The sequence below is a fragment of the Lagopus muta genome, chromosome 10, assembly GCF_023343835.1.
Source record: "Lagopus muta isolate bLagMut1 chromosome 10, bLagMut1 primary, whole genome shotgun sequence".
In the NCBI taxonomy this organism is placed as follows: domain Eukaryota; kingdom Metazoa; phylum Chordata; class Aves; order Galliformes; family Phasianidae; genus Lagopus; species Lagopus muta.
The window spans coordinates 18925531-18953064 of record NC_064442.1 but is presented as its reverse complement, the minus strand read 5'-3'; the positions used below and the strand labels follow the sequence as shown (position 1 = coordinate 18953064).

General features: G+C 46.5%; 1 protein-coding gene across 9 annotated transcripts in view; it reads right to left on the bottom strand.

Annotated features, from left to right (window-relative positions):
* Positions 1–27534, bottom strand: part of MYO9A (myosin IXA) — a 163139-nt gene that overhangs the window by 31671 nt on the left and 103934 nt on the right. For 8 of the 9 annotated variants that reach the window (XM_048956332.1, XM_048956336.1, XM_048956339.1 and 5 more), the window contains 8 exons: positions 17459–17580; positions 16201–16342; positions 15320–15515; positions 10899–11018; positions 7081–7156; positions 3043–3186; positions 2259–2298; positions 854–976 (listed from right to left, as the gene is read on the bottom strand). In XM_048956332.1, coding sequence (XP_048812289.1) covers positions 854–976; positions 2259–2298; positions 3043–3186; positions 7081–7156; positions 10899–11018; positions 15320–15515; positions 16201–16342; positions 17459–17580 — 963 coding nt within the window. The remainder of the gene's footprint in view (positions 1–853; positions 977–2258; positions 2299–3042; positions 3187–7080; positions 7157–10898; positions 11019–15319; positions 15516–16200; positions 16343–17458; positions 17581–27534) is intronic. The other variant, XM_048956338.1, reaches the window with a different exon arrangement.

Genomic DNA, 27534 nt, shown 5'->3' with positions numbered 1-27534 from the left:
TCCATGCACGAAGTCTCTCTAAAAATAACCAACATCTCAAAAATTAAAAGCAAAAACCAAGTCAAACTTCCCCAGAAAAGCATTTTTGTTAAGTGAAATGCTGCATCCTAATACTACCACATGGCAGTGCATGTGACTGGCACCGATTCCCAAGCCCTGATGCACACATCTGAGCATTACTTTAGCTGTGGCTATTCCCAGAGAAGCTTGGCTGGCACACAGCGCTGCCATCATAACAGATGCTGTATTGATCCTCCTCTGAGTTCCCCTGCATGCCTTGAGATAATGCAGCAATGTTTTGACCTTTCTGCACCTATTAAAATTCACATTCCACCTGACTTGAAAACAGACTGAATTGTAAATGTTGAACCTAAGCAAAAAAAAACACTTTAAAATCCTATAGCAGAATTTGACTAGCTTTCTGGATTCAGCAGAGAAAACAAGATGATGTGAATGCCTTGAAAGCAAGGAGCCAGAAAGCAGGCCGTGCACACACACACAGCTGCACGCTACGTAAATGTTTGATGAGGTGCCTCACTGCGAGGGCACTTAAAAAATCACAGCACAAAAGAGACCAGCACCAACCCCCCCAGCACAAGGCTCTCCCTGATGCCTTGCTCACTGGTTTTACCCTGACATAACTGCCTTTCTTCCCACCCCTTTCTGCAGCAAGTGACAATCTCTGTCTCTCTGTCCTGCAGCTCACCCTCACGTCCCCCCTCTGCTGTCTTGGAGCATCATCTTGAGCTGAGCTCACATCCTGAACAAACAGTGGTGAAGCTGGAACATATTTACTTTCCATTCAGTACAGGCTTATCTCCAATCTGTACCAAGGCAAACAGTGCTGCGTTACCTGGAACTGGGCGCTGATGCTGGGTGGTTTCTTCTTCTTGTGGAGATGGAGAAGGGATTTTGTAATGTGGTCGTGAAGTGTCAGGTTGGTCAGGTGCTTGAGGGACTTCACATCCAGCATGTGCTGTGGAAGACAGATTTCATTCTCTATAAACGTAACTGGAACTTAGTGCCACGCTATAATCATTTACATGCCCTGCAGAGCTTCCTTACAGTAACCACCCTATTTCATTTCCATGGAAAACATCAGGGAATGGCTTGAAACATATGACCTGCTTGGCCTTCTAGTTCTTGCCAAAGGCTTCTTTGACCATGGGAAGTTTGTCTCTCTGACACACTAAAGTGGGGTTGCAGACAAACATAAATATAACTGGAAAGTCGACCATTTGTCTATTATTTGCATGGCATTTTAACAACAAACTTGAATTGTGACTGCTGCAAATTCATCACATGCATATAGAAAACAAGCCATCAGCCATAATTAGCAAGTCCAGGGGCTTCATTCCTCTGAACAGGAAACTGTAGATGGAAACCACGTGCTTGCCAGCAGGACCTCAGAATCACAGAATGGCCAGGGTTGGAAGGGACCTCAAGGACCATGAATCTCCAACCCCCCTGCCACATGCAGGGCCACCAACCTCCACATTTAATGCTAAACCAGGCTGCCCAGGCCCCCATCCAATCTGGCCTTGAACACCTCCAAGGACGGGAATCTCCTCTTAGAATAAGGATGGGGTGTATGGGAAAGTCCCAGGGAGGACTGGCACACTGACAGTGCAAAATCCAGTGTAGAATTTCTTTCAGTTGAGCCAGCACTGCCAAGGCCAAAAGAGGCATCAGTCCACAAAACCTACTGAAACCCTCCTTCCTTCTAACTGCTACGAAATGCTCACTTCGTCACACACAGCACATCCACTATTAATGAAGAGTTAATTTACTGCCATTGGAAGATACAGGGACTGCAGGACACACACAGAACGCAGCCGTGCTGTAGGTATGGCAGAAATGATCAATTGTTAAGATTGTTTTTAAGACCAAAAACTGTGCAGGCATCACGAAAATCGCTTTGCTTATGAGGTGACAGCCATTCTGCATAACTACTTGCTCTTTTTAGAGATGCAGTTATCATATTTCCCTAGCACGTACACACTCCCCTCCCCAGAAGGAGGAAAGAAAGGGCCCAAGCAGGTCTGAAAAGGAGGATGCGAGTGCTCACACAGACCTCCCCCAGCACAAACCAGGGCTGAAATCCTTGGTTTTACAGACACTAACGAGCCCCAAACAGAGCAGAGATGACAGCAGCCCCAGAACAACCCCAGCCATCTTTCTTACACACACATCAGCATTTCAGCACTGCACCCACAGCCTTAACCTGGGACCAGCAAGGTCAAAACGCTGCTTCTCACCTTCGGGAGACTGGGTTTGGCTTTGCAGTTCTTATTTCGCCTGGGGAGACAACAAATGGCTCAGATTAACCCACCTGTGTAACTGCAGAATAGTTTGTGTGTTACACTACAACAGAACAGTTCTACCATTAAGAAACATCATCCTTTTTTCTTTACTGCAACACAGCACAGACAGTAAGGTCCAAAAACACTGGAGGTTATGAACCAAGCCCTGCAAAATTCCCTTTAGCAACTCCTTCCTACAATCTGACCTGAAATGAGGCTCCCTCTGCATGCTGCCGACTTGTACGGATTCAGCTGAGAGGGAGGTACTCAATCACAGTGCATTCTTACATCAGAAATGAAGGGCTAATTTGGGCAGCGCAGGGACCATCCTGCTTTCTCACACCACCTGGGTGATGCTCTCTGAAACTCCACATCAGGCTGCAATGTGATTCACCCGCATCATTTCCACATCTAATTTGTAATGGAAACTTTGATATCACGTTAAAAAATGTTACTGCATAACATCACTGTCATCTCTTTAGACTGGTTTGACCGGGAGACTCATTCCTTCTCTCACTTCCCCGTACCACTTTACTGTGTCTGTCATTACAAATGAATGATAAGGGATGAATAACTCAGGTATATAAAACATACCGGGGTCGTTTGACCCAATTGTGTCCAAGCCCACTTGAAACTGATCTTTTTTTTTGCTTGTTTTGGCTATTTACATTCCTCTTATTACCCATATTGCTCATTGTATGCCAGGAATGAAGCCAAAATCCCCTCCTTTTGTACTGACATGAGGATGCCGTGGGCCCTTTCCAGCAGCTTGCTGTTAGTTGCGTTCACAAATATCCCATCCTTGTCCAGGAAGGAGCTGGGGCTGGCGAGCCTGCTGTGCCGCATCCCCATCCGGCCATTCCAGCCAACAGCAAAGGCATCCCTGAAACCCAAACAGGGCAGTCAGACACATTTAAGGACAGATGGAATAAACACAAAAGATGGTTCTACGACAGAATAAAGCGTTGAGACGATTTACTTAATAACCACTGCCATCTTCTAAGGTGGAAGATCAGAATCACTTCCCCGGTTTGTTCCCTTCTGCCACGGAGCACAGCTGTGCTGGTACCCAGGAATGCGGCTCCCCTGCAGCCCTGGCTTGAAGGAGGACGAAGAGAGGAACCAAAGTCCTCCCTTACAGGAAGGAAAAGCTTCCACAAAGCTTCACATCAAGGCAAAATCCCCTCCAGGGCTGGAGGAGCCTCCTCCCAGTGCCTGGGGTCATGCAATACTTCTGTATGGTTCAGCCAGCCTTGCAGAAGCTGTCATACAAAATAACACTGTGAGCTGGTCTAAGGAGGGATGTGGGGTCTGCAAAACCTCAGAGATATTTCAGAAAGATGGGAAAAGGGTAGGAAGAGACCCGGCTCATGGAGGGCACCAGTATGGCAGCATCAGTCTTCTGGCCATGAAGATGCCAAAGAACACAGTGGTTTATGCTTTGGAAGAAGTGAAAGATCAAGTGCCACAATGGAAAGAAAATGCTAAGCAAAAAGAGTTGTTAATGCAGGCAGTTCAAAGCTCATAGCCAAATCTTTGGAGTAAAACTGCATAAAGATTCAAGTCTCCTCACTGCCTTGCTGCAATGCTTTTAAAATTCATTCCTAGTTCCATTAAATCTGTATTTTGACGTGTACTGCTATTAAAAGAAAGGATGAATACAGCAAAGCAAACCCTGGATGAGTGCCTCCGGATCTCTCTTTTTTTAAGCAGCCCATTTGATCCAAGGAAGGCCACAGAGAAGCTTGAATTTCAGTGATGTCTGCAGGCCACCTTCACAGCTAAGGTCCCAAAGCCTCCTGCTTGCAGGGGAAATAAAACCCTGTCTGAACCACTTCCACTAGCCCTCAATGGCCACCCTCAGGACCCACAGCCCATCACTAATTCAGCTGACTGTAACTCAGAATTGAATAAGAAAGTGGTGATATGGGCTCTGAATGAGACTAAAGAAGAGAAAACCCTATACATTCTCGTGCAGGTTTAAAAAGACCAACCATCTCTGTTCATTACAGACACTCGAGGATGGATATGTGCACACAGTGATGGACACAGCTGTTGTGGCACTCGGAAGTCAATCATCTCACCATGCAAAACCAACTGCTTCAAGACAGACTGATCAACACCTGCTTCCCTGCACGCTGCGCCAACATCAAGGAACATAAAACAGTTTCTGCTGCATGAAAGCAGACAGCCCAAGCGGTTCTGGTTAGCAGTGGCATGGCTTTCATTACTCGGTGGCTGCTGAAGGCAGTTCCGAGGCGTGCTGGCTTCCCGACGCTCTGCTGAAGCCTGGTTTCCTCCAGCTGCCATCCCAGCATGTGGGAACCACACGATCACTTTCTTCTGAGATCAGAAGCTCGCTGGGCCCTCCCCATGCCTTCCTGCATGATGTCATGCCTGAAATTTGCTTTTTGAAGAGAGCCCCAGGCTATCCTGGGAGTTGTACAACACAGACTTATCAGCCACCACATGATGATGAGATGGCTTGAAAAGAGAATTCCTCCGTTTCATTTAGCTCTGTAAATCACTCACCAGCCTATCTGTTGGCTCGACACTTCTGAACTGAGGGACAATTCAACCACAGGGCTGTTACAGCAAACCTCTTTCCTATAGGTGTTATCCTTATCTCTGCAGATCCCTCTTCTTTTTTTTTTTTTGACAAGCACAACTTAAAAGCAAAACCTACATTTAGAAAGCATGATTAATGACTCTTCAGATCAAATTTATTCACAGTGAAAGGTATTAAAAATCACACGCCTACTCCAAAAGTGCCTTCTGGAATTTAAAGACATGAGAGCTCACACTGTGGTTTGGGCTTTCAGAAGGCAGGGGCACAGAGGACATGTGGGGACCGGTCCCCAGTGATGCCCAAGGTTTCACTGCTCAATGATGCCAAGATTAGAGATGCTACTGAGCCACCACACCAAGACAAACACAGGGAGAGCACTCTCAAAACCACATCTGTGCCAGTTACAGCAGAGGTGCAGCAGAAATAGAGCTCTGTCCTGAGTATTTTTAGGATACAACTGCTGAGGATGAAGGAAGACACAGCAGACGCTACCCTTGATGCTGGCTGTTTATGGGAATTTGTGTGATGTCCTGACTTGTTTTAAGCCAAATAAATACAGCTGACCACAGGCTGAACCTCGACAGAAAGGAATAAACACATTCATCTTCTGTGTTCTGTGAGACAGTAGGAGTTTCCCTGCCTTTACAAGATGTACTATCAACGACTCCAGATAATTAAAATGTTTTGGGCTATGAAAATACTGGCAGCCCAACCTGCCCTACTGGCGTGCCCCAAAGTCAGAGCTATACAACCAGAAAAATGCCATCTCACTTCACTGATGTTCTCCAAGCACCACCACCCCATCTGAAGGCTTTCTTTCAATAAGCATCCTCCTTTGGACTGCTGAGAGATGGCAGCTGGAGAAACTGCACAACACCTCTTATCTACCCAGCAAGATCTTCGCAGGGACAAAGTTTCATGTTACATCACTTTTAGGGAAACCTGCGCAACCAGAGAAGTGAGGAAGAGTCACTTCTGGAGGCACCAACCTTGTCTGCCTCTTTCGGAAAGGAAGGGGCACAGATGACATCTGTGGCTTTTTGTTCCCCTACATATTGCTCCTTTTATTTTTTCTTAAATCTAATTTCAATCTTGAACATTTGACTTAAGGCCACTGAATCAGAGATTTAATAACGTACTTAGAGAATATTTTGCATCACACACACAAAAAACCCAACAGTGAGATGCAGGCATCACGGTGTTTGGTGAGCATCCCCTCGACTTGTTCTGGGCTTCTCATGGAAATCAGAGCAGCCATGAAATTGCAGCTGGATATCTGCAGCTCCAAGCAATAACTTTGGGAGCTGAAGGTACACTGACCATGTATTTCCCAGTGTCCAAATATGTATACTCAGAGGGAAGCAGGGAAGCACCATACCTCCCTAGAGATGCTATCTGAATAATCAGAATTTCTGGCATCTGCAGAAGGACAGTACAGGAGTAGCTGGACAAAAGGTGAGTATGTGCACCCACAGTCCCCACTGAAATGAAGACACTTTGCTTCACCAGAAGCTTAATTCTGATGCAGATCTGGAAAAACTTTGGCCAAAGAGGCACAGATCTGTGCCAGAAAGCACAGAACCGACTCTCCATCAGCAAAATTGAATTAGGTGCTTGAATGCCCACAACCCTCAAGGAGGGATAAAAAATAGAACTGTATCTATAACCACGAGTTGAATCTCCTTCAAAGTTCACACGCTGTAACATTACTTTGGAACTAAGATCTCCTGTGCTCTAAGAGACATTCCAGTCACCAGACGTCCCCTGATTTTCCCCTGACAAGCAGCAAACATTTGCTCAGTCGCAATTTCAGACCTTCCCTGGTCCTGAACAGCCAGCAGCACCCGCAGCCATCAATCACACTGCTTGCACACAAACACATCATCTCTACTTTTGCCTCAGAAAAATGTCTGGTTTTTTTTTCCCCATGATATTGGCACATTCATTCTCCTTTTGTTTTTTTTTTTGCACGCTTCTGACCACTTTGCACATCGCACCACCTACAACCACTGCCTTGGGGCTGAGTAAAGCTGCTTTCTGTGCCTACTCTAAGATATTTAGATATCATCACCGGCAGCGAAAGAACTAAGAGAAGACAAAATTAAGAAGCACACTGGGAAAACCATTCACGCAGTCATTAACAGCAGCAGATAGCACTCTCCCATCCAACACTTCCTTGCCATGACAATGTGGAAGCAGGACACTTACCGCTGGCTCCTCTCGTTGATGGTATTGACTCCCTGGAGATCCGAGAGCGGCGTCCGCGGGCTTTTCCGAGTAATACCTACAGCAGCACACGGAGAGGGGAGTTTCTACCTGGCTTCTCACCAGCAGGCAATTAGCAGAGCCATAGCTTAGTGTTGACTACGGTGAGGAGGAGGATGTACATGTCACGGCACATGCTGCCCATACAAACAAGGGTGCCAAGGATGCCAACGTACCCATCGTCGTCGACGTCGTGCCTCTCTGCCCTCGAGTCATAGCCCTGTGAGTAACACTGTTTGCTCAGCGTGCTGCTCTCCCTCCCACGCTCTCACGCTGTGTTAGGGACACGGTGTCCCAGCTTGTAAGCAAAAGCTACAAGGGAAGAACTGCTGTGACGCTGGGGATTGCTTCCTGCATGTCCAAAATATTCCTAACCAGAAGGTATGCGCTGCACCTCATGGGGCACGCACAGCACCTGGGTTTGAACAAGGTGCTTGGAGAACTTATGCCTTCCATGCTTCCTCCCTTCTTGCAGACTAAGGGATGTGGACGTGCACTGCACAGGGAGCTGTTATTGAAGCTGCATCCTTCGAGATGTGCAGATCTAGAGGACCATGAATAATAGATAGCCAAGGAAGTCATCACACATGGTTACAGAAGCAAATGTATCATCAGTTACCTTCCCCAAAGTGGAAATGTTTTGTAACCAAGCATTTAAGAAGATAGAAGGCAATTTTTGTAGGAAACAAAATAGCTTTCAAGCCTCTAAAATACAGCTACTTAGACCCAGCAAGCCTCAATTTGACAAGAAAACAGTCATGCAATTTTAAAATGTGTTGACATGTCTGCTGTGAGACAGGAAACATCGCAGTGCTGACTTAAACATGGGAACTGTATGCCCCCTCACTCTGACATTTCTGTAGCAGAATAAAACTGGAAAAAAAATGAAAAGGAAGAAGCCTAAGAGATAGCTTGTAACTGAATAGGAAGAAGCAATAGCAGATTCCCTGCGCACGTTTGTCATTTTTGCTCAAGACAAAACAATTCCTGCTCAAGAGATTTTGCAATCTCTACTTCTGATGATGTTCCAGTAGAGAGAATGATAATTCACTTTAGTGTTTAGCTATGCCTAGAGCTTAAAACTCTCTTTAAAATCTCCATTGCTGCCATCAAAGTCATTTTTGGGGTTGCACTTCTCATCAGAGAAACATTCTCTTCCCTCTTTCTTTATTTTTTATTATTTTTTTTACCCGTGCTTGGATGCTTGCATGTACACATGCAAAAGACTTCTCTAACTTACAGCACTCTAGAGTGTTTAATGACCAGTTCCAGTCATAGAATCATAGAATGGCCTGGGTTGAAAAGGACCAAATGCTCATCCAGCTCCAACCCCCTGCTGTGTGCAGGTCACCAACCAGCAGCCCAGGCTGCCCAGAGCCACATCCAGCCTGGCCCTGAATGCCTGCAGGGATGGGGCATCCACAGCCTCCTTGGGCAACCTGTGCCAGTGCCTCATCACCTCTGGGGGAAAAGCTTCCTCCTAAGATGCAACCTAAACCTCCTCTGTCTCAGTTTAAAACCCCTTGGCCTATCACCATCCACCCATGTAAACAGGCGATGATGAACTTTCATTGCTATCAACGGACTTTCATGGGTATTGCTCAGATTTTCCTTCTATCCTTGCCTCCCAGAGCCCCATCCAATGGAACAGGTCAGAGTGAAACTGTGAAGACAAGGTTGTTCAAAATCACTGCAACCTCACCTTGCCTCGATCAGGAAAAGGAAACGTCTATTTCAGGCTCCCAAATAACAGCTGCATTACAACTGCACTGCAACTCTGCCACTTTCACATCCCGAGTGACTTTTTGATGAACGTAAGTTACAGTGCACAAGGACAGAAGCTGAGTTAAGGAGGATTGCTTCAGGAATACCAAGAAGACTGCATCGTGCCATCACCTGGCTCTTAAAAGGAGACATTCATACATGCCAAAGCCAAATAAAAGGTGCCATAGTGATGTAGCCCCTTTTCTAGGGAACAGAGAGGGCTTTTTATGAACAAATGGCAAAAAGTTCCAGATTTAACCACTTTGTGCACAGCCTAGAGAATTTTGTATAAGAAACATGGATTAAGAAACTGCATGCACTATAATACACTGCATGCCAAAACACAGCGGTGCAAGAAGCAGCCACTTGTTCCCTGCACCCAGCTCAGCTGCAGGCTGATGAATTTTATATTTTGGAAATGATTTTATTCCCATCTCCCAAATCTATTTCCTCTTCTTCAGCTGTGGTTTCACAAAGAATGATTATGCTTACCACATGTTTTCACAGCAAAGAACTTCAGACAGTGCCCACTTTGCCCATGAACATCAGCCAGCACAGACGTGGGGTTGAGCTGAGATGTTCACCTCCACACTTTGGAACACCACAGAGGAACACCAACCCCAGGCCGATCACTTGCCCACAGATGTGCTCAATTCAACATCAAAATGTTGTATGTGCTTCAATCCTAGCTTAAGCTGTCTCATGAAACCTGGAGAACAGCTTACGGAAGCATGCCCCATGGGAAGAGACCAGACCATAATAAGCCAGGCTTCAAAGCATTGAGCTCAGCAGCCTTATACATGGAACCTCCCTGCCTGACACTAAATTAAGGCTGTGTTTCAAAGCAGCTCTACGAATTCCGTCCTCATTCCTAAGCAAACTGCAAATTAGAAGCCCCCAAACTTCCCACATTGCTGAGTCAACCTACACATCTTTACCTGCAACCTGAATTGTCTTCACTAAGGTCACTTAACACTTCAGTGTTCGTGTCACTGCATTGTGTTTCCTTGCAGTAATAAAAGTAACAGTGGGAAGCTGCAGCAAAAATAATGTAGGTAGACAGAAGTCTAAAATAAGAATTAAAGCACTTCCTCTGCTCCCCCAGTGCTACGCTGCAGGAAGCAGAGAAATCTGATCTGAGGTTCCTAGCAGGAAATGCGTATTTGTGGAGTTACCATCCAAGTGCTGTACTTACCATGCCTGCTTCTGCAGAAACAAATCCCAGCATTTTGCACTTCTGCCTAAATTGCATGAGGGCAACGTTAGCAGCTGGGGCAGCAAATGTGCCCTTGGCTGCATAGAGTCATGCTCTATTTCTGTAAGCTTTGTTATGCAAAATGAAGGAGGAGAACAATGGCGTGGAATGACACGTCTCAAGCTGTGAGCATGAAATGTATACGTGTATGCAGACCCTTCTGAAGGTTCACCTGCAGGCTTTGCATCACTCCCTGAAAGCAGTGAGGCCATTCCTAAGGCTGTGACTGACCGCTGCAGGGCGTGCAGCAGGCAGTGACCCCTTGGGTGACGCTGCATACAGCACTGCTGGCAGCCCTGCACGCTCCCTGCAGCCTCCCTTCTCCTCCCACCACACAGCACAGCCCTGGGAATTAGTAGCATGGGCAGGATATCCGTGTTGTCATGCAGAACTAGTTTATCACGTGACAAAGGAGTGAGGGGGAAGAAACGGAGACCAAGTGCATCTTTGCCTGCTTGCTCTGTTAAAATATTGCCAAATGCTTTGTGAGTATAGCCCATGGAGACCATGCAAGTCTTAGGGGAAGACTCAGCAGAACCACCCAACGTCTCAAGAGATGCGGATCTGCCTTTGTTTTCGCTCTCCTATTGATTTCAGATGGGATCCAAACACCTTTTGGCAGCCAGCAGGATGGCTCAGAGGGCTGCTGGGTGATTCCACCCTTCCTGTGCCGAATGCACCTGATCTCCATTTCCCCCGTGTGAGTGCGGCATCAGAGAGAAGGGCGGGATTGGAGCCTTACTGTACTTCTCCTCCTTGCATCTCTGCAGGATCTCTAAGCTCCTCTGGTGAACTGGGTGATGGAGAAAGCTAAAACTATCCACACTTTTCAAAACCGCACATGGCACTGCATCATCATGCCCTTGGGAAGTAAAATAAAAACAAAACAAAAAAAATGGAGAGAAGAGAAAGATTACATAAGCAGAAACCAGGAAAGAGTGAAGAACAAGGCTGCCAGCTGCCTGAAGGATGTCAGAGCTCTGCTGCTCAGCTCAGAGCTTGCCTACATCGTAGCAGTTCTGCCCACAAGCAGCAGGGACACAGCGGGACCTCAGCCACCCCACAAGCAGGCAGTGGACACGGCAGCGGGACGGTGGGGCTGGCTGGTATCCCAGCTGCACTGCCATATTGGCCAGGGCACAGAAATGCCATAATTGCCCCAAGATTATTTGGACATACAGTAAATGATTACACAAATCTTGTGTTATCGTTCATTCAAAACTCCTTCCATGCCTCTGCCAGCTGTAGGCTGCAGTTTCCTGGAGAGGCACCTGGAGGCATGGCCACCTCAAACTCCCAGCTCATCCCAGTGCTGCGCCTTGCTCAGGCAGTGACCACGTAACAGAAGCAGAAGTCACTCGTATCAACAAGGATTTAGTCTTCCTCGAGGGCAGAGGATTGAGATTGGACTGGGATGGGATCGTTTGTAAGCAAGGATCAGAACTGGGAATGGGTCGAGGTGGAAGAAGCCACCCCTGGGAGGACGTCGTGGTCCAGCTCCAACCACGGGGAGGAGGAGAGGTGACACAGGTGGCACTCTGCAAGCAGGCAGCACCCCTCTGTGGCTGAACGGATCGAGGCAATGGGAAGCCTGAGATGTCACACTCCTGTGTGGTGGGGTCACTGAGGGGTTACCTTGTGTCAGCACATACAGGAGCATTTGTACCAACACGTCACATCGTCAGAAGGGACTGAACTTTATAGAGGAACGCTGTCAAGGGTCATCACTCCCCATCAGCACCACTTCACGCTGCTCAGTGGCACCTCTGGGATCATTGCTGGCAGCTACTCTTATTTGGCCAATAATTACTTCTTTGCAGTTTTTATTAATTTAACTTGGTGCCTGGCTTTGGGAAGAACTCAGCAGAACCCAGCAGGGTTCAGCTCTGCCCATGTTTGTGAGATAGGGGTACGTGCCATTTAATCTGGGAGCAGCCCTTGCTGGCTGAATGGGAACACAGCCACACCAAGCCTATCTCAGAGCAAGGACTTTGCTTCACATCCAGCAAAAAGCAGATGGGAAAGCTCAGAGTCCCAACAGCCTGATTTGTAAGACCAGCACCAACCCTTCTAAGTCTCCCCTAGCAAAATACTCTGGTTTTCTTGCATAATACATTCACACCACTGATACAGCAGACTGCTAAAAGTGTCAATCAGACAATTTTTTTTCTTAAAAAGCTTGATAATGTTCCTTTCCTCAAAGTTCATTAAAACCAAATCTAGTTCTAACGTGTAGTTGTTCCAAACTATCTTAATTCTCCCTGATACATTCAATAATAGCAACAATTAAACCAAATTACTGAAAGAGTCCACCCTTCAGCTAATTAGTGCCCCATTTGAGGAGGGTGAGCAGCACCATGGGAGCATCTCTTGGGCACAAGTTTGCAGCTGTGCTGCTTTGCTGCCGTGGGCCTCCAAGTTAAAGGGAACAACAGTCGCTAAAAGCTGTGCTATGAGAACACCAGGAGAAAAAGGAAGACCCCCAAAACACTGCAGGAGGAAAGGGTGACACCACTGCAGCACTTCTAAAGCAGAGCGTGGAGCTCACAGCACTGCGTGGCACTGCTGGCACAGAGGAGATAACTGCAAGGCTGGCAGACAAAGAAAGCAGAGCACGTTTTGCAAAGCTGCTTATATGCACAGGCTGCAGGTTTTCTCATGAAATTCCCTCTGGATGTTGCAAGCTGGACTCAGCCAGGCCTGCAGCCAGGTAGAAGCAGTTCAGATCAATTTGGGGTGAAGACAAAAGAATAAAAAGAGGCTTGAAAAAAGCATCATGCCTCAGACGTGTCACTGCTCACCGGTTACAGCCACTGCCAGGGTGCAGCAGCAGCAGCAGCAGAGAGCTGGGCAGCAGGCCTTCTTAAAAATCACGTTAAATTATGACACGTGCAGCAGGCGTGTGAATGCACACGGCTCTTCTTTGTGTGAGGTTTTTCTCTGCTAACCCACTGCAATGTCATCAAAAGCTCCTCATCCACATGCACTGAGGCATTCAAATGATGCTAATTAAAGCCAGCAAAGTTTGGTAAAAATGCAAAATAAACCTAAAACATATGCTGCCTTCAGTTGTCTGCGCTTTCCAGAACAATTACCAGGTAATTTTAGTGCCAAGTGGCTCTTCAATAATTCACAAATGCCTTCTGCCATAGATGCACTGTGCAAAGCTGTGGCTTTTATTTTGGGCAGCAGGAGGGTCAATATTGGATGTTCTTGAGACCATCTGAGCCTCCTGCTTTGCTGCACCTCCTCCAAAACCCTTTGCTTTGGGATATTTTGCAAGACGTGGGATTTTGCACCGTGTCGTCTGCTGGGTTCTGTGCAATGTCACTGCACAGCTCTCACTTGGAGGGGAAGCCAGGAATGCTCTCCAGCAGAAAAGGTTTACCTCATTACAGGAATTAACTTTAGGTAAACTGCTCCCTTAGTTCTGCCTTCATAATGGTCAATTGTCAAGGCTCTCCCAGTTCAGTAATTATTCAGTAACACTATGAAAATGCAGGTAGGCAGAAATTCAGCAGATAAACTCACTGGGGAACGTTGGGAGGTTTAGGACAATCTTTAGCTATCCTGTATTTTGAGGGTTCCTGGTTTTTGTCTTTTTCTCTTTCCTTAGGGGGAAAAAAAAAAAAAAAAAAAGAAGTTTTGAAGAAAAAAGTGGGCACTTTTTTATATAGTGGTACATTGTATTGTATTGTATACTGAGTGCCAGAAAAGTCTGTCTCAGCCTATGCTGAATACTGGTTGGCTTTGCCACAGAAAGTGGTACAAGAACTGAGTCTTCCAAAACTGCCTGAAAACCTCCTGACTGTTTTATGTCTATGCATAGATATAAGCAAGGCACAGCACAAACTGAAGGCCGGGAAGGCAGAGATGAGCACAGCAGTCACGACTGCTCCCAAGAGGCAGAGGAAGCAAAGCAGGGCTTGAAACCAGCAGGGCAGGAGCTCTTACTTTCAGAGCCTTAACTTCTTTGTCCTTCCCTTGAACAGCTTGCTGTAGCTCAGCTTTGTGGGATTTATGAAAGGTGAAGAGGCAACGCTAGGAAAACGCAAATTGAGATTTTCCAAGGTCAGGTATTTGGGGTGACGTTTCTCCCAGTGCCAAAGAGTCACATTTCAGGAAAGCTCCTTCATGCAGGGAGGCTGCACACGTGGAACATCCCCCCATCCTCCACTTGGCACTGCAAAGCACGGAGGTCTAAGTGCTGCCTTGATGTGCCAGGCAGACACAGGTTCCTCAGCGATGCCCTTTCTCTCAGCCCCTGTGGAGCAGCTCAGGGCCTCAACAGCTGAAAGCTGGTTTTGTCTCCTGCATTTCCTGGGATCTGACCAAAGGCTGGTATTATTCTCCCCCAACAAGACAATTATTCTTTCTGCTTGCATGGCTTCCCTATCGATGTGCCTTGTCCCCTGGCTCCCCTGATGCACACCTCACCACGTTTCCAACTGAAAACAAATGGGGCAGCTCCGTGCTTAATTTAACTCAGCTGACGTTTTCCCTGCTGATGCTCTGATTTCATCATGAATTTCAAGCCCTCTTGTGCCCGGAAATTAATAGTAATAGTTTGTACCCGTCTTCCCAAAATTGCTTTAATGCAGAGAAACGTTCTAAAAGCACAGCCAAGTATTGCCTGCCACAGCATGATGATGCACCATTACTCTCATTTAATTTAATGCCCCTGTGTTCCGCATGAGGACAGCTCAGTGGTTCTGCATGACTGTGAAGCAATGAATTTTGCTAGACCAGGGGCACGCTCTCTTTCAGCTTGAAGGGTGAACAGCTTGAAAAACTCTAAGGAGGAATTAATCCCCATTTTTTTGCAGATGTAACCCTAACTGCTAAAGAAACCCTAGCTAAAAAGAATTTACTGCCTGATTTTTGTATTTCTGTTTGAATCATTCAGGACTTCCTACGCAGGCACGCAGGAAGAAGTGAAGCAAGGGTAAAATGAAGGTCTTAGAGCATTAACATCCTACTGCAAACATACCCACCAGCATAACTTTGGGGTATCAGCTATCTATACATTTCTGTTACTCAGCTTTTTAACAGACCATTAGCTCCTAATGAACCAGGCTGGCTATTTAAAATACCGTAGTAACAAAACAAACTCATGCTGCCTGTGAAAAGCAAAAAGCAGAGTTAGGAAACCGGCCCACTTACCAGTTTTCTTCTCAACGTATCGTTTTCCAGCCTCCCTAAAAGCAACCATTGCCCTGAAAAACGCCCGGAGCACGGCCCAGCGGAACACTGCCACCGGGTCGATGCCGATCATCCCACAGATGAAGGCATTTCTGCTGCTTCGCAGGAGAGCCACAATGTCTGGGCGCATGTGGTCTGTGTTCTTCTCACGGAAATCCTGGGGAGAAAGGAGCAAAATAAGGAATCTCTGCGAGATGCACTGCAGAGCAACTCAAGTCATGCTTCTGCCTTATTTCTCCTCTCATATTAGATACCTCTTTACCTCCAGAAAACAAATGCACTGCTCTCTGAAGCATGAAAGAGAAGGCATTTAAGTTTCTCATGTGTAATCATTGCATTACAGATCTGCAGACCTGTAAGCACCAGTACAGTCTGATGCATAAGCTCATCTTCACAAAAATCCTTCTGCTAATAACTTACGTGTGCAAGTGGGGTAAATGGAGAAATCTCTCACATGGGATTTCAGAGGACCTGCACCAGTGAAATGCTGAGACCTGTGCTCATGTAGCCTGTACACTCTAATGATGGATCAATAAAAGACAGTCGGTTTTCTCAATGAACCAACCCCAGAAATATCAAATTAAAGTTTGGGGTGCAGCAGGAGCCTCAGTGCACGTCTTCAATTCTTCCCCAAATACCAAGAGTAGCAACAGGGCAGAGAACAGGAAGATCATCCCCACCGCCACCTTCTCCTCGCATGCTGTAGCTGAGTTTTTCACCAAGCACTTCCCTCTCCAAGCTCGCTTCTTTTCTCCAGCCAAGCCCTCTTCAAAACATCTCTGCAAAGCCTAACAAGATGCTTTAAGCGAAAGCAACTGCTGGGGAGCAGCTGGGTGACAGACCTTCACTCCATACTTGACTTTGCCTGCGTAGTGTTTGATGATGAAAGCTGGCTCCATCACTGCTGGAAATTCAATGTAGGAGTTCCCTTCGTGTTGACGCTTGAACTTGTCCAGCAGGGTCTGGTTGGTGGCTTGAGGAAAACTGGTTGGAAAGAATGGAAATGGAGTATAAAAACTTCACCTCTTGCTTGACCAAAAACAGTAAAATAGAAGTATTCTGAGCTTCCACTTCAATGACTGCATATACCAAGTGCACTTTTGTATGCTGTCAACAAACAAAAACAAGATACACGTGCTGCCTGACGAACTCTTTGCTGATTCAATAGTGATTTGAAACCAGTTATAGAAGGCATATGTTCATTAAGGACACTGCACTGTATGCCCAGTGCGTGTCAATCATTCAAAATAGGGGCATTTATGTGAAACTCAGAGTTTTTGGGACTGGTTTTGAGGCTTTGAACACTCAGTCTTACATCTATGGCGGTATTTGTGCACCTAGGAAATCCTGAGCTAGCTTACCTACAAATGTTAACTTAAATTACAGCAGTTCCCCAACTGATCCTGGCCTAGGAAAGAGGAAGGAAAGAAGTCAGAGTACATTAGCCCTGTCTGTTGGTAGCAACAAGCCAGTTCTTCACCCTCAAACCTCAAGGAAACCCACAGCATGGGGGGACATCTCACAGCAAATACCTGAGCATGCAAATCTCAGCTGCATCTGAGGCCATTAAACCCGACAGAAGGCAGCCCTTGTGTGCAAGTGTCCCTGGTTCTCCTGGGATTAATTTTAGGACTAAATTGACTAAGCCACCTTATGGCTGGATAACAGCAACTGCACTGCCTGTTTAATTTCAAGCATCTTCATGTTATTAGCCTGAGGCACAGACAGAAGCAAAGCAAATGGAACTACTGCCCTTCCCTCTAACAGAGGAAATTACTGAAATAGAACCATAGGTATTGTTTGGTCAGGGCTTTTTGCTTAGCTTGCTGATTCTCCAAGTGCTTTCGTTACCACCTTGGAAACAAAACCAGTTCAGCCTCGAGAGCTATCAGCATCTTTCTAGGAAAAATCACTCAGAAAAATTACAGGAAGAGCTAAGATTTGGGGACGAATGCTTCCCAAGTACAGATCAAACACCATTAGCTGAAATAGCACTTCCAGATGTTCCCCATTTACTTACAGAGGCAAAGCACTTATCTTTTCCTGCTCGCAGCCCCAGCTCAGAGGGCAGGCTCAGCACCCCTCACGGCTCTCACTTACTTGCTCTCCTCATCCAGCAGATGGAGCAGGCCGGTTGGCTTCTTGCTGATGAGGTTTATGCAGCCAGAGTTGTCAATGTAGTCGATGTTATGCCAGCTAATCCCTTCTGCTCTGTATTCCTCCTACAAGAAAAAGCACAATTAGAGGTTACAACCATACTGGCTGTAAGCAAAAGGAAATCAAAGGGCCAAAGGGTTCCAAAGAAACTGATGCATCATTTATCAAACCAAGCAGCTCTTCCACCACGGTGCCAACAAACGTTTCTGATGCAGAAGAAAAGAAGACAGGGACATCTGTATGACTTGTGTTATGTAGAACCATGTGGCAATTGACAACTTCAGGCATAGCAACCTTGAAAACTGCTTCATGGACAGCAGTGGTAGCACTTTGGGAACGAATCATCAAATGCACCCCACATTTTATTAATGTGCAGTAAAAAAAAACGATGCTAATTTTGCCTGCTTTCTCCTAGGCAGTAAGTTAGCTATGCTGCAGACTGGGCCTTCAAGAAACACACACAGTTTAAGCACACGTAAAGCTATTAAAAGAAAACAGTGGTGCAACACACTCATTTAATTACACAGAAAAAGCAGTAAAACTCCCCGTTCCTCGCTGGACCTCCCACTTCTGTGCCCAACAGCATCTATGGTCGTGCTGTAAGTGCTGGCAGTCCCCAGGGGCACACATCACCAGAGTAGGTGTCAGCAGAGTAGGAATGGGGATCTGTCCCCACATTCATCCTGCTGTACCCAAAGCAAGCCGTTTGTTTTCCACCAGACAGCTGCGATCCTCGCTCTTCTGGAAAGGGCCATCTCCTCTGAGGTGCATCTGCAACTGCATCATCTAGAAAAGTCTTCTGGAGAAATTATTTTAGTGCATCTGGAAGAAAGTAGAGCTGTTCTGCTCATAAAAATCCTAATCTTTATCATATGCTTTTACGTAACAACTTGTGACTCACTCTCAGAAGGGCGATATTGGAAGTGTTACTCCAGATGCTGGAAGAAGCAGCACCATTCCAAGCTGTGATTTTACTTTTCTATTGTAAAACACTTTGAGAGTTGGAGAAAAAAAAATTAAGACAGACCTCCTCAGCTGCAGCAATGATACACACATAGGCCAACCCAATTCGGTTTTACTGTTCTTTCTGCCTTTACTGCTGAGTGCAAACCTTTAAAAAATAAGAATGCTCTTCTAGCTATCCAATATATTAGCATGAACCCTTCATGTATTATTTCAAAGAACTAGAGACCTTTGGGACAACCCATGATGAAATTTTTGTTAAAAAAATACAAGATATATCACCACGATCAATGGTTTTCAATATTATATGTCATATAATGATGCTCTGGAGCAAGACTCGGCTTTCTATTATTACTTACCTGAACTTGAAAGAGTGAGCTTTTGCAGTTTTCTTTAAGCAGAAACAGCACTAATTTCAGACACACATACACACCTCGGCCCACCCAAATCCTTTCTTTTCACAAACGTTGCACCAACACATGCAGGTGGAGGTGGATTTCCCATTACCATTAATAAAAACTTCTCCAAAACGTCTCAGGAACCAAAATTCTCTAAGCATTCACCCCAAGCTGGATGCCAAATTCAACACCTGGGGCTTCACGCAGCATCACTCCAAGAGCACCCGCTGTGTGTGTAGGTGTGTGAGTGTGCAACAACTCTGAAAGTGGCAGAGCTGGAAAAGGAAACTGCTATTTTGTTTGGAAAGCAAAAACCCAGGAGATGATGCGCTCCCACAAATCGTTCCCAATTTTGAGCAACCAGTTTGACAGTGAAGATAGTCTTCTGGAAGGCTGTCAGCCCACTAAGCCCTTCTATCCATTCTGTGTTGACACAGCAACCAGAACAGCTTCCCTTAGCACTCGTGGTGAAGTGTGGAGCACAAAGCCCTCAGTGCTCAGAACAGCACGCATCCCGCTGGAACAAATTCCTGATAATAAGGAACAGCTCTGCATTATTCATTTTCTATTTGCTTTTGCATCTTGGATCTCTGCAGCACAACCAGGATGCTGAAAAAACAGACGTACTTGACAAAGATTTGCTGCATTTTTAGAGCAAACCAGGAAGAAAAGTTTCTAGATGGAAACCCTGCCAACTGTAGAAGAATGCCTATTGCTTGAGCAAGCATGAGCTCTTCCTGAGCGATTCAGTGGAGAGCCGGCGATGCGTGCGCTGGTAATAGGAGGCAGCATCATCCATCAGCAGCCTGCTCCTGACAGCTGCTTAATGGCATGCAGGGGCCATTAGTCCTGCTTGGGACCGGTCCTTACCGCAGCACTGAGCACTAAGATAGCAATAAACCTTGCTGGGATCAACCGAGCACAAACAAGCCCTCAGCATGCTCCTCAGCGCCCAAAAGCCCTTTAGTTTCTTGATCCTGAAGACCTAAGCCATACAACCCTGATTTTGGTATTGAGCACAAAGCCAGGCCGCTGAATATTGCAGACAGACACCCAGCTGAGCAACTGTGGGTTTTTACCAGTTACTGCTGCAGCTGCTGGCTTTAATTACACAACCCAACAGCAAAAACACCCCTATTAGCCATTATTATTCTTTCTCTTGCTCTGGAGCTCTACATGCTTTTTACCCCCCAGAAATCACCTAGAGCTTTAAGCCTCCATACACCGACCCTGGGAACATACCACCTCTCTGCTCCACATGTTCCAGTCCAGTCACAGAATCAGAATGGCCTGGGCTGCAAAGGACCACAGTGATCATCGTTTCAACCCCCCTGCTGTATGCAGAGCTGCCAACCACCAGTCCAGGCTGCCAGTTCTCCTGAAAGCCACTGAAGCTGACACTCGTTGTCCTGCATGGGAGCATCAGCAGCTGCACACTTGATGTCGCTGTCAAAGCCTTCCTAAAAAGTTCTGCTAATCCAAATTTGGTACAAAGAAACGAGTAATGCTAGCTGGTTTTCCTAAACAGACCTCAGAAAATAATTTAGTTTCAATTGGTTTACCAGTTTATTGGCACTTCCAAGTTGCTTACTGCTATTACTAGATGGGGAAAACTAGTTAATGATTAACACACTAGGACTCATTTATTCAGGTTCCTCTTCAGCTCACAGCACGTGCGTGATCCAAGGCCAAACACCACGTCCCTCCTGGCCTGTTTCCTCAGTCCCAGGATTTTGGCTAAAAAAAGAGTTCTCCTTGGCTAGTTTTTTCCCCATCCCTCTCAAGCTGTGGATTTATTCCCCCCATCCGTCCATCCGTCGCTCCCTCTCTTCCATCCCCAATTCAACTTCTGGCTGCGATGGCCAAATATGAATTGGGATTACACTCCTCAAGTAATAACCTTTTCCATAACAGCTCGGATGCAAGCTCTCATTTCGGGACAGACACGTACACAGCAAACACCAGAGCACTTGTTCCAAAGCACAAATGGAAAGAAGTTTCCCTTAGTCCATTTTTTCCCAGCATGTTTCCAGTTCTTGGTTTGGTTGTCTTTAGAAAGAGTCACAGTCCGAGAGGACTAACTGTGACTTTGTGATCTACCAGATCTTTGCTGGCTTGCAGAACACCATGCAACCCCTGCAAATAAAAGGAGCAGCTTCAGGGGAAGATCCCTGCTGTCTGCAATGCATACACCAAACCTTCGTGATGGCGGGATCAGAGTCCTGCCTGCCAGTGGCTGGGGAGAGGTTAACTTCAGAGCGGAAATTCCCCAATTTTTGTGCTATTAGAAGCAAGTGGACAACACATGGGGTGTGCTCAGACCCCTGGGGATCACATCTGCAACTCTCCAACCTAATCCAGCAAGTGGGAGTGACAGATCATCCATCACAGTACTTGGTCCTGGAAGATACGCCACTAAAAGGTGAATCTTGGCATTTCCAGAAGTGTTTGCAGCCTGACAAACCACACGCACTGCAAAGGGTTTGTTGTCTTTCAGATCCTGGATGAAAGAACAGGTTTCAGCTCTTTTGCCAGCGCTGACCGTATCGGTTCTGCAGGTAAAATGCCCTCGCAACACCAACTCTGTGGGACTCGCACTTACAACACGGATCCCTGACTGTGTGTTGGTGTTACCAGGAATCAAACCACAAATTTCCAGTATTTGCAGGACGTGCTGGTGCAGCGAAGCCCACAGATTCCTATTTTTTGTCACCCTCTCTTAAATGCACAGCCTCACTCTCTGCAGCCCCAGCCCACTGAGACCCGCTCTGCTGGAAGGAACAATGCAAGTTTGCTGGAGAGGAGCACAGGGCTTTGGCTCCCAGACATAAAACTCGGCGAAAAGAACTGAGAAATGAGCCAAAAGCACACAGAGTCAGGTTTTTCAGAGTCTAGCAGCTCAATATTTAACTCTATCAGGTGAGAAATTACCGACTGCTCTCCTCTAGAGCATCCATAGGTAGACAAATACCTTCCAACCTTGCATCTCAGCTGTCGTGATCATACTGGCACAGTGATGTGGCATCCATAGGGACACACACTGCATACCAACAAAGACACTTGTTCTGCTGGCATGAGCACAATAACCTCCCAACTGACACAGCCTGAAGTGACAGAGCAGAGTTTTGTTGCCATAGCACCATCAGTTGCTTGCTAACAGCCTGGTCAGCAATTGCATTAGACAAAGCCTGGGGGAGAAGGGGGTCAGTGGCTTCAACTCACCTCTCACTAAGGAAAAAAGTATTTATGTATGCGCTTCATAACTGCATTCAATATTCAGAAAGATGTGGCTAAGCAAAGAGCTGGCTCCTTGAGCTCTTCTTGCTTGCAAGGCGTTTTTGAGAGCTTAAAATGCTCAGACTGATCTGAATGCCATGCCTCAAAACTATTTGTGATGTTCAAACATAGAAGGAAAATGGGGGTCCAGGCGCTGCAGAGCACATACCTGGAATGTGAGCATTCTCTACTGAAATTCACATGACGTTATTTGAGGAACATTAGCTTGTAAAATCTGTGGTACCAAATTAGCAGAATGTGGAAGTATTTCCAATATTGTTATGTGAAAATTAGAGCAACTGTAGTAAGCAGACAGCTGAGCACTATTAAAAGAAAAATGCCTGTCTACTACTGACCACAGGCTGCAGACACTGGAAGGACTGCTCGTCCCATAGAGGGATGCAGAATAAGAGCTGGTACTGGAACACGTGTGCTGAACAGCAGAATATTCCCAACTGGGATGAAGGGCTTGAGGGAAGCCTGCTGCTCAGAACCACAGAGAGCTGGGGTTTTATAGCTGATGTGCAGAGTAAGAAGCACTGTTATGCCTACAGAAGGGCAGATCAGCTCTGTTATCAAGACTTTATTTTGATGCTAAATCAAACACTCTCTAATCCACAGCGAGATTAAAACTCCGCATATATTGACTGACAGAAAGTACCCACAACTGACAGCATCCAGCCCTGACAGAAGCTTGGAGCACCTCTCCTATGAAGCAAGGTTGAGGGAACTGGGATTATTTAGCTTGCAAAAGAGAAGGCTCCAGGGAGACCTCATTGTGGCCTTCCAATACATGAAAGGAGGGGGAGCGGCTGTATACAAGGGTGGATGGTGGTAGGACAAGGGGAATGGTTTTAAACTGACACGGGAGGTTTAGGTTGGATCTTAGGAGGAAGTTTTTCCCCCAGAGGGTGGTGAGGCAGTGGAACAGGTTGCCCAAGGAGGCTGTGGATGCCCCATCCCTGCAGGCATTCAAGGCCAGGCTGGATGTGGCTCTGGGCAGCCTGGGCTGCTGGTTGGCGACCTGCACACAGCAGGGGTTGGAACCAGATGAGCATTTGGTCCTTTGCAACCCAGGCCATTCTGTGATTCATTTTGGAGGCACTGGAATGTATTTCTGCACATCCACATGTGCTTGGAGCAGGGAGGTGAGGTGCAGGAAACACCGAGCACAGAATCCACTGCCTTCACTCATGTGTCTGAGCCTTCATCTGTGTCTGTGCTTCTCTCGTTCTGCACTCCCTGCATGTGAAATAAATACACAGAAACACAGCACTAAGCCTTCACTGCATGCAAGCTAAAAGCGAACAACTTAATATTAATCCTGAGTAGATTCATCCAACAGACAAGCGGGGAGAAAAGGAAAAATAAATATTTTCATTAATGTCTGCATTAATCCTCTATCTCTGGTGTTATTTCCAGGATGAGAGTGAAAGAAGATGATGCTTAGGATTTTCACTTTTGCATCCAGCACTGGAACTAAATTCATTTACTCTGAGGGGAAAAAACACACATTTATAATCTCAGTCTTTCAGCTACTCTGAATTGCTCCACATGCAGCTATGGGCAGCAGCAAGGGGCAGCAGATGCTAAAAAGTAGAATCAAAAAGGGAGAAAATTGCAGTGCTCACAGCCATCTAAAGTACTGCACTCCCAGGGGCACTGCTCCCCAAAACCACATGGCAGAATGAAGAGATGGCCAGAGGGAGTGGTCTGGAGCCTGAAGAACACAAAGACAGCATGAGACCGTGTATGTTGGAGGAGAACATGAGAGACGTGATATAAGTGCAAAACAGAGAGCAGCATGGAGAAAACATAATAAACAGAAGTTTCCCATCTGTCTTAGAGGATGAAATACAGGGAATAGAAAACTAATCAAAGGGCAGCAAAAAATAAGGGCTGAACACTAAGACTGAGGTTTTTTTCCCCAATGTATGGATTTTGTTGCCCTATTGCTGGATACCAAAAGTCAAACAACTGGCATGACCTGGGGCTTGGTAGGCATCCATTGCCCAGCCTGCAAGCCACAAAATATCTCAGCACTTCAGTGCCCAGGAGGCGATCATCTCATACAGTACTGCCATAGCACCAGGCTGCAGTGGAAGCTGGGGAGCAGCCCCAAAATTAACATTTAAAGCCCACAGAGAAGGTGGGCAGCCTTGTTGCTGGCGAGATGGTTTTGTTCCATCAGACACCCCACATTCACTGTGAGAGTATCACTCGAGCTTGCAGAGCAATGTGACCCAAAGCCCTTCCTGATAGGCAGATATAAAAGCAATCAAAGCAGGTTTAGAAAGCAGGGAAATGCGTGAAAGGTCCTCAGACCTCAGGCTTCATCTCCCTGCAGCACGTAACCACCAGGCAGGACGTTCTCTCCTTCCTTTGCATGGGCAAGGCTGAAGGAGAAAAGAGGGGTGAAATGCAGGGGGAAACGGTCCAGCATGAAGTGCTACTGCAGCGAGTCCAACTGTAAAATCAGAATGGACTAACAAGGAAATGTACGGCAGAGTGATCAGACATTTGCGTGGGATTGTGCACACAGCATGCTGTGCTTCCCAAAAGCATGAGAACACCTGTAATGCTGGGATAAACCCCAAAAGCAGAGGAAAACCTGACCAGATGGAGCCAGATAAGTGGCCAGAGTGCATCTGGCAGAGCTGATCCGATGACCTTCCTTACTGAGGCACAAATAAGCCTTACTCCCACACAGCTATTCACAGAATTAAGTGGGAAACCACCTTCTTCCAGAGCAGCTCCACGTAGGAACCATGACCCACTCCCGTGCCCCCCATCACTTCGGGATCTCCACAAACACATTTTTCCCAGAAATTCACAGTTGAACAGAAGGGTGTGAAATTCCTCCCCACTCGGCTCCAACACCATCTGCTGAGCTTTGAGACAGCGCGTACAAAGTGAGAATGCAGGAATCAAACCGCTTCCACACCTCACTGTGCTCCTTGCCGACGGCCCCAGCTTACTTACAAAACATCACAAGTGGACTCAAAGCCCAAAGAAATACAAGCTTTTGCAAATATAAGCCTGCAGCCAGCAAACCCAAGTGTATGAACTGCTCCTCTTGATTGCTGTCCTAATAGCAGACCACCAGACACGCAGATTCAGAGGGATAAAACATACAAATAAGCTGAAAGAGCACAGCTGAAAAACCAGAACAGAATCCTTATTTTTCATTCTATATGGAAAACTGTCTGGGAGAGAACATAACGTTGGTTCTCTAACAACAACATTAAAACAGGTCATCATCATGTGATCCGCTGAGCAGGCTGAAGCTTCTCCAAGGCTCTGTAAGAGCTCCTCTATGGAGCTTTCTGGATATGTTGGTCTGGAATTTCTCCACGGATTTGTGCTGCTGCTTTTGTGGCCGTGTCCAAGGAGAAAGGACTTGGAAGGACCAGCCACAGCAAAAGCTATTGAGGAAAAAGAAACCACGGCAAAAGAAACTCCCCTCTGATCCCTGGCAATGCCACGCTTTTTAAAGGAAACTTTGATCTTTGCAGCTAAAAGGTTTTTCTCTCCTCTAAGCAAGTAAGGATCCATGAAAAGTCTTATTTACTGTCACTAATACCAGCAGGCTGCACTTCAAAGGGGAAATGGATTATGGTTCTAAATGCTGTTGCTCCTGATCAGCCCTGCAGTTTTTGCAGGCATTTAAAAATAGTTATTTCTCTGCAGATAACAGAGCGAATCAGAAGAGACAGAAGCTGTCCTAGTGAAGGGCTAGCCAACGTATCTAGAGCTCCTGAACCCATCTTCTGAGCAAGCAAAGTAGAACTGCCCAAATACAATGTGCTCATTGAAGGGACCCCAATGCTGCCAACCTTCCAGATGGGAGAACCTCATTCCAAGAGTTCCTGAATGAGTGAGACCTGTGTCCACAGGCCGTGGATGACAGAGATGCCTCGAGTTCCTGACACCCCTCCAGACGGGTGCCAAAGCCAACCGTGCCCATGCTCCATTTAGGAGCTTGCCAAATACTTTCTGTTTGTTCCCAAGCTAAGTAAAAAAGGAATTTACACACACAGCTTTTTCTTAAAAAGCGCCCACAGCCAGCATGTATAAATATGCATCCACATGCCATATAAATACACTATCTATAAAAAAACAAAATGGTGAATTCCTATTTTGGTTCGAGACACGTGAGATGAACATCGAGTCGTCATTAAATCACAATTAGAAAATCATGGAGAAATAAGTGCAAGGCACTGCATGCAGCTCTCACTGGATGACGCCTCATTTTCCAGCCAGCAGTACTGACAGCGGCCAACACGCACAGGTCGATGCCCCCGGGATTGCTGTTATTTAGTGCATGATCCAAAGGCACGGCTCTGTGCTCATGGGCTCTGCAGATCCCCATCCCAAATCAGCTCCCTACGCTTCAGTGGCAGCGGTGGGGTTTGGTGGGTTCTGATCTCAAAAGATGGAAAATCACGTTTGTGACATTCATCTAGCACAACACACCCAGCCATGGCCCCGCTTACTCCTCCAGTCCTTTTGCCCAACCCTGGCCCTACAGCCAGTGACACACAAGTCTAAGGATGATTTGCAACCTGCAGGTAATTGCTACTGAAATCAAAGAGAAAAGGAATTATGTCTCAATGGGTTTTACTACACGTACCAGGCTTGAACAACGTAAAGGAAACCTTGGCTCAATCCTGCTTTATCCTTGTGCCAATAAATGCACGCACTTTGTTTCTCCTCTCATCCATCCATACCCTCAGCAGGCTCACAGCTCTCCTTGCGAGGGCTCATCCCATACTGCCCCCAAAAAACCCTGCTATGATGCCAAGCCAGCTGTCCAGGCAGGAATCTCACACGTTCTGGGCCAGCCACTCCTGCCTCAACCACGCAGCATTTCAGATGAGCTGAAATATTTTAGGGGCTTTCTGCTTCCAGTGATGCCTTGTTCCTCATCTTGCTCACACCAGACTCAGGGAAACCCACCAGCACTGCTTTCAGACAAACCGCCGTTCACAAACACTTGCTAATATTTCATTAAACCCTTGCCTACTGTAGCCCAAAGGTTTGGGAATGTGCAAAAATTTCCCTACAACCACAGCTCTGGTCAAAGACTGGGACTCAAATCACAGAATCACAGAATAACTTGGGTTGGCAGGGACCACAAGGATCACGAAGCTCCAGCCCCCTTTTGCAGGCAGGGTCACCAACCTCCATATCTAATACCTGCCCCAGGGCCCCATCCAACCTGGCCTTGCACACCTCCAGGGATGGACGGGGCATCCACAGCCTCTGTGGGCAGCTGTTCCAGCTCCTCACTGCTCTCCTAGATCTTCCCCCTGACATCCAACCTAAATCTTTCCCCCCTCAACTTAAAACCATTTCCTCTTGTCCTTCTCTGTTATCTAC